Source organism: Sipha flava, unplaced genomic scaffold (assembly GCF_003268045.1).
Source record: "Sipha flava isolate LNK unplaced genomic scaffold, YSA_version1 215_pilon_pilon, whole genome shotgun sequence".
NCBI classification, from domain to species: domain Eukaryota; kingdom Metazoa; phylum Arthropoda; class Insecta; order Hemiptera; family Aphididae; genus Sipha; species Sipha flava.
Window position 1 is genome coordinate 427,884 of NW_020272834.1, and position 11,640 is coordinate 439,523.

The 11,640-nt window shown below is 29.7% G+C and overlaps 1 protein-coding gene across 6 annotated transcripts in view; it reads right to left on the reverse strand.

Moving 5' to 3' along the window:
• LOC112682925 (collagen alpha-1(XVIII) chain-like) overlaps window positions 1-11,640 on the reverse strand; it is a 420,302-nt gene that overhangs the window by 48,643 nt on the left and 360,019 nt on the right. For all 6 annotated transcript variants that reach the window (XM_025553701.1, XM_025553700.1, XM_025553702.1 and 3 more), the window contains one exon: window positions 11,178-11,271. In XM_025553701.1, coding sequence (XP_025409486.1) covers window positions 11,178-11,271 — 94 coding nt within the window. The remainder of the gene's footprint in view (window positions 1-11,177; window positions 11,272-11,640) is intronic.

Genomic DNA, 11,640 nt, shown 5'->3' on the forward strand with positions numbered 1-11,640 from the left:
ACCTATATGACGTGATACAAGAACACGAGCCAAAGATACGCGTTTCATATATTTATCATAGTCGTGTAGTACACACACTCACACGTACACATACGTAAGTACATGTGTGTGCGCTCGTGTAAGCATATGTGCATATTAGTGTTCGGCATGGTTCGGTCTAGTACGGTTCTAACACACAAAATCTATTAAATCGTCGGTTTAGTCCGGTTCAATAATTTTTAATAGTTCGGTCCAGTCCTCATATTAAATGCGTTATTTTTAGTCCGGTCCGGTCTCATTCCGATCCAAATCATGGTACTTAAAATCTAAATACAGATATTGTTATGTAAACAAATATAACAAAAAAAAAATCTGCAATTTTAGGTAAATATTTATTTATAAAGTCGGGTAATTCGGTTTAGTGTAATACTAAACCCATCAAATGGTACGATCTGGGATGATACAGATTGAACCTTACGGACCGGTCCATAAACGGTCCAAAACCGACAATCTGGTTCATGGTCTGCTTTATTAAATGTTATTTAATTATTAGTCCGGTCCGGTCTAAAAATAATATGAAGCCGTCGCGTCGGTTCGGTCCAATTTTAGTTTTAGATTAACTTTAAGTGTGATCCGGTCCGAATTCGGTCCCCTGGTAAAATTTAAAGTCCGGTCTGGTCCTTAAAATAACGGACCGTGCAGATTTCTAATGCATACACATTGACACGTACAATTTATTATTTTTTAATTTAAAACCGTAACAAAGCGCAAAAATCGTTGGTCCGATCGCAACAATGTTAACGTCCGTCAATATTTATTCGAGTTGTTAACAATTACGTGTTGTGTATGTATTACAGTGAATGTAAACATTTGCGATTTATATTGACCGAATTCCGTTGTGTTTAATTAATTACGTAGGTATTATCAATTAAACCAAAGTAGTTTTTGTTTATGCAGTTATGTTGGTAAATTTTTGTGCACGCGTGTGTATAATATTTAGGGGTTCACGCATATTTTATACATTTTAACGAAACATATGTATATTTTAACATTAAAACCACATGTTTTTATATATTTCCGTTTGTGATTTGCACATTTTTTGGAAGCCGCTTTGCGTTTTTTTGGATCTCGTAGAACCTTGTAGAATTCACAGATATCTCAGACGCCTATATATTACGATATATTTGTTTCTTGAAAAACGGTGAAACACCTATGAAGTCAAAAATCAGAATTTTTGTTGTGGCTACGCTCACAAGCGATCGGATTCGCGACGGAAAGAATTAGCCGATTAGGTTGTAGACCAACATGACATCACACTGATACGTGATTACGTTGTTAGTCGAGCGACACCGTGTGATTTGTTGACGTAAGTTTTACTAGAGCACATTTTCAAAACATTTTCTCGATGGTAACATAGATGTTAGACAAAAACGTGAAAGATTATTTTTTTTTTTTTAATAAAAAATATTACGTTTATAATTTGTACATTTCCTTAAACAATACGCAAATTTGAGGAAACGATATAACATAAAACAAAACAAACATGAATAAGCGAGATGGGATGCTATCCAGTGATAGGAACCTGTTCGTGAACGATTAAAAAAAAAAAAAGTCTTGGAAGACCACTTTAGAGAAATTATTGCTAAAGTTTGTATCCAGGCGTGTACGGCAAAAACGTGTCCAACAAACGATCAATTTAAGTACATGCATTCGAGACGGACGTGTTCGTGCGTGTACGTCGTGGACACGACACGTGTCTGTTTTATAAATTATTGTTGACCGACTACGACGGGACGGACTACTCATTCAACGGTCGTGAACCGTATTGGTGTCGGACGATTTGCATAATAGAATCATTAATTAGTCGAATCAAAGTGAGAATCGTAAATATTTATTATCACAGCCGCACGCTGATTGAGCGAGTTCGTGCCACAGCGTTTTGGAAAAGAGCAAAACGTACGTTACTTTTTCGCGTAATATCACATTATATTGGTTTTATGATTTCGAACAAGTCTAAATGGTATCGTCGCAGCCATACTATCTGTATTGTATAGTGACCAAAATGAAAACAAATGTTATCGATTACGCGTATTACTTATGGAGTCTAAACCGCATTTATCTATATTGTAATAGACCGACGCTTCTCGACCTTTTTAGTGTCACAACCTAAAATAAGTCAATAATAAAGCTAGTCACCACTCTACTCCTTTGAAATAAATATTAATTTGAACCTTACAATCGGTTTTGTCAGTGAAAAATATTTATGTGTTGCAGAAAAAAAAAGTATGTTTTTACTGATTATATTAATTGTGAGTAGTAATTTGCTATCACTGAAATACAATATAATAGAAATATTATATACACTACAATACAATGTTAAATACAGTACAATTTATTTTTGTGTATTTCAAATGTCGTTCCTTAAATGGAAAAATATTGAAAGTCAATGGTTGCAAGGGCGCACCCAAGGGGGTGGCTAACGGGCCTTAGCCCCCCCTCCATAATGGCTAGCCCCAAACATTTTGATAATTTTATTAGGTTCATTGACAATTGACATTTGACTTTAAATTATTATAAAAAAAATTATCAACTATAGTATATCAATTATTTTATTTAAGCCACCTTCCTACTTAAGAATCATTTGAATATTCTTTAAATAAACTTTTATTTTTCTGCAAACGTCTAAACCAACTTTGTTCTAAATGGAATTTACAGCAAACTATTTTACACTGCGGAAAACTCTGAAGAACATCATTGTGTGCAGCTTTAAGATTTCTGTACATATTTCAAAATAAATACTAACTATTAATATTAAAATTATTTGAATTTAGCCCCCCCTAAAAAAAAAATCCTGGATGCGCCCCGAATGGTTGTATAACTAATCAATGAGAAACGGAGTTCTGTGACAGAGAATTAGTGTCATCAGAAAATCTATTTTATTCCAAATGAATTTTAATCGTTTTCCACAACATAGTGGTTGATAACACACGCGAGTATATGTATAGGGAGTTGATCAAAACAAAATTGAAAAATAAGGCGATTTACCATAATAGACTGCGACTCTCGATTATGACGATTACGGTCCAAAAAGCTATTCAATAATATTGTAGAGATGCTGGGTTTGCTACGTATAGGAAGATATAATCAGTGAAGGGGAGGTGGATGTGTACTAATGAATGAAATAAAACAGACAAAGAAATAAGATGAGTCTAGATAATATGTATTAAATCGTTTTTTTTTATTTATTTTTTTTTTTTTTTTTTTTTTGTACGAATTTTATTTTTTCAATTTCATAGGGTTTCAAAAAAAAAAAAAAATTCTCTTTTATTATTTTAATACTAAAAATAACAAAAATAAGCATTTATTGTAATTTCTCATAATAAGTATCTTACATTAACAGAGATTCATAACCACCGATAAATGATAATTTATATATATACTTTATTGTTACAGTGAAGTGAATGGGCAATAATAATAATTTTTCTATGTTATTTTCTTACAAATCCGGTGATGATGCTATTTGAATAATTATCGTCGTTATCGAGCTTAAGATTGTGAACACTGAGAAATCCATTTAGTTGATTTATAGCTTTGATTATAAATATTATAATTATTACTATTATAACCAGTAATTTTACTGGATATTTAATTTCAGAAATCATATTATTATTGATTTTATTTATATTCCACTTTAATATACAGTGGAAGAATCGGCTAGTGTTACATATTAATATAAAAGTATATAATAATGTACATAATATTACAATATATATTACACTATGATAAAAATATGCGTCAATGTACTAAATTCAAAAGTTAAACTGAGGTCAAGAAAGACCAATTAATCGCTTTGATTTAGTATTAATGAAAATAAAATTCAAAAGAAGAAATTTTTTTATTTTTTTTTGTTTTTATCTTACATTGCATTTATATGCTTATTGTACCAATAAATTGTATAGTTTGCATATTATTAAATAAAATTAAAAAAAAAGAAGAAGAGAAGAAGGCCTCAAATTAATATTTTGAATTATAGATTTGATAATTAAAGTGTTTGAAATAGGAATATTATCTGTATATATATATATATATATATCTGTTGTTCAAAACTATTTTTACGATAGATAATCAGAAAACAAATGTGAACATATTTTCACCAAAACAAGCAAATATTAATCATAGTATATATTTTCAAAAAAATATATAATGGAATGAGAAATATAGTATAGAAATATTATGTGAATTTTAGCATTCTTGTAATATTGAATTTCTTAGATTTGACAAAGTGCTGTGAATGTTATATGAAAACCCTTCTGTCTTTGAAATGGCGAAAAGTAACTGAAAAAATTCGTTGCATGCATACGAATTGAGTTCAAAGAAAAAGTTTTGATAAATGTTCATGATTTTTAAATCTACCTACACACTTGAAATGTTCACGGTAATTAGTCATTGCATTTGTTAGTCACTGGCATAACTTTTAAAAATGCATTAGAACATGAATGAACAAATTATGTAACTCGGTATCTTTATTTTCCTATGAATAAGCTGCGTAAAAGTTTTTTTTAATGCAGTGTTAGGGTATAGCTCGGTTCTCGGACGGACATCCATTCAGGAGCTTGTGTGACACCGGAAACATGCTCCCTGATTGATGCTCGTGAAAGAACTCACGGGGATTGGTCATTTCAACTTCGTCTCGTCTTGAGATATAAAACGATTGATCGGCAAAAATCTAGGACTGCGTCCGATTCGGTGCACGAAGACGGACGCGCTGTTGTACAACAGTATACTACACCATCGGCTCACGATATGTGCAAAATTCAAACGTACGAGGACCGTTGGAATAGAAAACAAAACGAAACGAAATATGTGAAATCCAACGTTTCGCTAGTCATACACTGATTCCTACGTGTTCTATCATGTCGATTTTCTCGAACGCCGTTTTCTTTATAACAGACGCAATACACAATGGTACAAACAAAAACACAGAAGGGCCTTCGGACCTGGTTCACGAGACGTGCACCGACGTATATATGAACGAGTGTGCGTTCTAACACATGACAACCAAATTACACGTTGGATTGTGCATGCTCGTAAATATCGTATGAATACGAAATGATCGGGTACACGTAATCCGTATTCTCATACCGTCGAATCTCATCGCAATGCACTCCAATGGACAAGTAACCGAATAAATCAAATCCACCGTGTACGCGCGTCGCTTCTGTGATATAAAATTTTCGGTCGTCTATTGTGCGCACCGGTGTTTCGTATACACACGTACGGTGGGACCGTCTCCGAAAAAAAAAAAATTATGAAAGTAAATAAATAAACACCAACGGTAGGTGGTCAGGCTGGGTCACGTCATAAGGGGTCGTCGAGACGTATGGCTAGGCGGCTAAAAGAGTAGCGCGGAGAGGAATGCAGTGAATGCGTAATATCTCTTGAGAAATTGCGTTGAGGGTTCGGTGAAAGACGGCGGACGTATTTTATTATTCTACAATCTTCGTGCGTGCGTCCGAGGGGCAGGAAAAATAAGAAAGCCTTTCCGTTGCGCACCGATTAAATACATATTTACATCCCTCTCCTCACGTGTAAGAACATTTTTAATGGGTCTATCTCTCTCTTTCTCTCTATCTCTGTCTCTCTCTCTCTTTCTTTCTCTCTCTATTTCTTTCACGAGACGATATTATTTGTACTTAGGACTGCATGCCGCCGTAAAACTGCTGCACAGATGGGACCCGGAAATGGGATAGGATCGAAAAACGGACGAATAATCGTCCGAATTGAATTCCAATCCCAAAAGCACCGTCTGTTATGAAATATTCTAAACGTGTTGGTCGTCAGGAATACGCAAAACAATGAAAATACGACCTATACATAAATATAACTATATATAATGTAGTTATATACATATATAAACTGACTAACGGTAAAACAGTTTGATGTTTCGATCGATTTTCTTTTCCCGGTTCTATTTCAATTTTTTTTTTTTTTATTCAATGCATCATGAAAATACTACGATATTTCGTTTGTACTGATTTAGAAATTGTAAAGAAACAAAATAATACGAATCGTTTACATGCATTTTTATTTGATTACAGACATGTGTTTATTCTATTTTTTCCGACGTTACTGTCAACATAGCTAATAACGCTCGTTTAAAATTAAACTTCCTTTCATCTGACTTCACGATCATTTGATTTTTTTCTTTATCTTTTTATTCAATACTATTAAATTCACTATAATTTTCAACCGTTGTACTTCGTAAATATTATTCGAATAAAAAATAACATTTCCAAACGTTATTTACTGAATCTCCACAATGAATCATGGGGTATTAGCATAATAAATATATAGTATTATTTTATTATAATAAAATATACCTTTTATAGTGAGTTCAAAATATTTTATAAATCAATACAAACTTGTAATACCTGTAGATAAATTACATTTATCATCGACAAATTTTATTACTAATTTACACACCATATGATATTATTATATAAGTTTATTTAATTGTTTCTTATATAAATAATTAATGAATTATTTAAATTATTAGTTGAATTAAAATTATTATTTTTGGGTATAGTTATATTTACTTATAAATTATTTTCTTATAAATTTACATATTTTAAAGATTCATAGCTCTACATTTATTTTCAAATATAATACTATGAAAATAAATCGTACACGTACCAATACATATAGTATACATTTTAGTTTTCTAAGTATGACTAATTCATTCACTTTCTGTTAACTCGATTAATAATAATCGATTAACAGCTTATTTTATTACGTTTTATTACCAAGTTATTGCTTTAATATTTGAGTATTTACGTTTCCCGTGAAATAACAGAACATTTGAACACTTTTATTTTATTTTTAATTTATTTTATACTAAGTAAATAATATTTTGTTTCATTTAAATTATTATTTTTTTAGAAAAATTTTATATTGGAGTGTTTATTCTAAAATATTGAAATCGTTTGGAAAAAAGTACGCTCATATCAATATAATACTTTTTAAAGAATTATTTGTGTATGGTATTTCAAAGAATACTTTAAACATTTCAAAAAAAATATTTTTTTTTTTTTTACCTTCGTTAAACATATTACAGTACAGCAATTAAATAATTAAAATATAACTATTAAATACATGAAAAATAACAACTAGTTTAATTGAGAAGCCAGAGAAGTTAATTAATTCGATAGTGGAATGGATGAATGACAGGAATGGAGCGAAAGTAAAGAGGGGATTAACGTCAGGAGTGATATAACCAAAAGAAAATAGAAAAGAAAAAAAGAGTTGTCGGCTAGGAAGAAGAGAAAAACAGTGGAAAATAAACGTCGACTTCTGATCTCAACCGGTGGTCCACTTCTAGGCTGGCTAGAAAAGATGAATGTAGGACATCGATGATGGTACGAAGACAAGATGACAAGTTAGAGTAGATTTTTTTCATGTGAGTGAGAGAGGTAGAAGCAAAAAGGAAAAAGACCATAGTCTGCTTAAGATCTTAAAACGACGTTAAACATTTATAGGAGACATGATGGGTGAGACCACTAATTTAAACCTGCTGCAGCACGGGAAAAGTTAGATGATGATTCTAAGATAGTTGAATTGTAGTACCCATCTGAGTTTCGGGTCAAGTTTAAGACCTAGATAAGTAACAGAGAGAGAGTGATAGTTGAAATGTATAACTATCGAGGACAATGTGGGACTTAATTGAAATTCGTCTACGAGTGAATATCATAGAATGACTCTTATTTGGAGGTATGGTGAAAAATTCTGCAGAGAGTTTAGCTGATAAAATTCTCAAATCATAATTTAACGTGTCGATTAATCTTTCAGGAAATTTACTAGAGGAAAATAGAACGAGATAGTCAGCGTATAAAAGGAATTTGAAATCTGGAGAAACTGAAAAGAAACATTTATGGAGTATATATACATTAAAGAGGAGAGAATTGAAGCAGTTTCCTTGAGGAAGACTTCTGTGTGTAGAACAAAAATCTAATTTAAATAAAATAACTACAAGCAAAATAAGTTATCATATAATATATAATTAAATATTATTATGATTGATGTGTCCACAAATGTGATAAAAAAAATGTAAATGTATCATATTATTAGAAAAAATAAAGTAACTTAAAATACCATTACACAATGCTTTTGTTCCCACAAACAATTAAACGTTTTAAATATTAATGTAATGCATAATAAAATTATAAAACAGTACACCTTGTAGTAATATTTAATGATGAAATTATGCTATACTAATTCTGTATAGTTAATTTTAAATTTTTAATTCACATTGACCGTTAGACATCGGGCAATGTAAATTATCCTACTTTGCATACATACATTTTTCGCATAATGGGTCATAATATAGAACAGGTCAAGTAGGTATACATTGTTTGATAATTCACTTTGACCGTAACATAAAATTATCTACTTGGTTATATTACTATTGAAGTGTGTGCCGTAAATATTCAACAAAATTATTAATTAATAATCAATGATTGAGAAGTGACCTCGGTTATTTCTAACAACCTCAAAGTGGCAATAATAAAAATACAAGTTAAAAACAAAATTAATTGTTATTTTTTTTTTTTATATAATTTTTTTCCGCGTAAAATTTTAATTTGTTAAATTACATTTTTCACGTCTAAAATACCGCCTATTACCCAGATATTTTTTGTCTTAATTTAACTCAATCATACTCCACCTTTTTTTTCTTTAGGCTACATAAAATGTTTTAAAATATTATATGGGTCGCAAGTCAAAATGACCGGAAAAATGATTCGAAAAAAAAAAATTAAAATAACCCTATATATTGTGTACCTATAACAAATGATAATTTAGTGCAAAAAAATTTAATATTTATTTGAAATGAGTGAAAATTTTGGTACCTATTGAGATATTCTTTTCACCATTTTGGGTGCATCAGGTAATTGCTACTCATAAAATGTCGTCAAGATGTGATTCTGTAAATCGATTTCTAAACACATTCTTTGCATATTTCATAAGTGATTATAAAGCTCCACATTTAATTTTTTTATTATTTTACAAATTTCTTACACATATGTTGATATGAACATTAAAGGAAAAATGTTAGTATATTTTCATGTTGTCTTGTTCCAGGAATTAAATTCCAAAATTATTATTGTTCACTTTTTTCTTTGAAATTAACTTCCAAATTTGTATCATTTTTTAACTCTATACATTCATCAAGTAGTTTAGAATGATCAAATAAAATTAATAAAGCTAATTTTGTTATACTTGTTATTTCTAAGTACCAAAGAATTTCTATAAGTTAAAATCCATTCTTTATATCTTTTAAATCCTGAAATATTCTTTAAAATGCATTGGATAAGACAGCTAAATGATTTAAAATTATTTTATTATTTGTTTAAGAAATAATAATTTCCTATTTTATATCTCTTGTAAGGGTAGAGACATTGTGTAGTATTTGGTTCTATATTTCCTTGTCATAGATATCCAGTTTCTCTTAAAAATGAAAACTTTATTTGTCATCTGCGAAATAATTTTATTTTCACCTTGTAAACCACGGTTAGGCTTATTAAGTTTTTCTGTAATATCACACATATAGCACATATAATCTAAAAGGCAATCATTGTTTTCAAGTTCATTAAATTTATTATTTTGCTATTTCTAATCGTAAAATTAAAAACATTTCAAGTACTTATCATCTATTAAGCCTACGGATCAAATAACTATTAATTTATTCTAATATACTTTTAGTAAATATTTTTAGTTAATTTTTTTTTTTATGAGTTAATTTGCTCGAATATAATTAACCACTCTTATTAAGTTTTTCACCACTAAATATACTTCTGAAATAGAGGTGCATGATGTCGAGTTTTCTTGATAAATAATACAATGAAATAATAAGATATTTGTTTATTTATATACTTTTTTTTCAACGGAGGAATAAATCCTTTTTCACATTCGGTTACCAATGAACATCTATTAATGTGCATACATAAACCAATTTTTTAATATCAATACCTATCATTGTTGTCCAGAAAATTCCTAATCTTATAGAGATAATCGATGCTTTTAGTTTGATTTTTTATTGGAATTCATTTCAAAAATCTTCAATAATAGAATTTAGTTCAATGCAGTATCTCACAAAAATAGAATATTTTGATTTGGCCGATATAACAGTGCTAAAATCAAAATTTAAGCTAAAAATTTTACAATTTTACAAGTCTTCAATGATACGAATGATATGCTCATAAACAAGTTTTGCAATATTTTCTATACGTCCAATGCAGGTAAAATCAAAGAGGATTGAAATTTTTTCAAATTTCAATATTATTTGATTTTTATTGCTAAATTATCAAATAGAAATGCTTATAAAACATTACTTCGTAATTTTTGGGTGAGTAAATGGTTTCATATATTTACCGAGTATTTAAAAAATTTCGTATGATGCAGTTTTCCATGTTTCATCAAACATTCAGTACTGTAAGTATTGTCAAATGATTCGTGTTTTATATAAATCAACGGATAGTATTATATTTTAAGTGTAACACTTCTATGAAAAATTAAACAAGTTGCTTGAACCGTTTATATTTGGTACATCAAAATATTTTTTTTCCCAATAATTTTGAAACATTGTATTAATTTATTTTTCATTTATTTTTCAAGGATAAACTTGCCATAATAAAGCAAAAAATATTCAAGTTTAAAATTATAAATTTATATTTAACACTATTAACGTTTGAAAAAAAAAAAAAATAAGAAAAAAATGCCTTATACCAACGCTATTATGCATTTACAATGTGACTAACCGTTCATAAAATTGTTTACATATTACACACGGCCATTTTAACGGTAAAGCCATAAAATATATCAATGACTTTATAAATAATAGAAATCCATAAACATAATTAGCCTTATCGCAATCACGTACGATTTCCACTTGATTGTTTTGTTATATTTTATATATATAATATTAATTTAGAAATTTATTTATTTTTTTATCAAATCATTAAGTTCTGTTTGAGGCACATAAAAACTTTTGGTGGGCCACAGGTTGAGCATCGCTGATTTAAACCAACTCAAATAAGTTAATTTTTTCTACAATTTTCATTTAGCCGTCTTAGAACATTTGACGGTTTCATTTGGAACGGAACGGTTTGAACAAGTTAAACAGTATTAATAAAAATAATAATTACCGTTTGACGGCGGTGGTGGTGGAGGAGCTGGTGGCCTATCGGAGTAACCATTGGCCAGATCTTCAGTATTTCCTGGATTATTGTCATCATCCGGCTGTAAAAATGAATGAAAAAAGTGTTAGTTTATCATGATAATGTATTTTTGTATATCACGAGATGTGACAAGACAGGATATGACTCAAACGGAATATAAATGTACACCGCGGTGTCAATAGGTTTTCGACGATTTCGTGATTGGCCATTTGTTTTAATGATTCACAAGCCATTTCAGTTTTTTAAGGGTATGTAAACAATTCAACAGGCCAATTATTCTTCCCCAACAGAAGACCAATCGTAAAAAAATAAATAAGTTTCTTATTTTTTTACATTATAATTTTCCTATCTAAATAATATTTACTGTGCATATAACTTATAATATCTACTACTTTTACCGTGTAAAGAACCATTTACCATTAGGCAATAC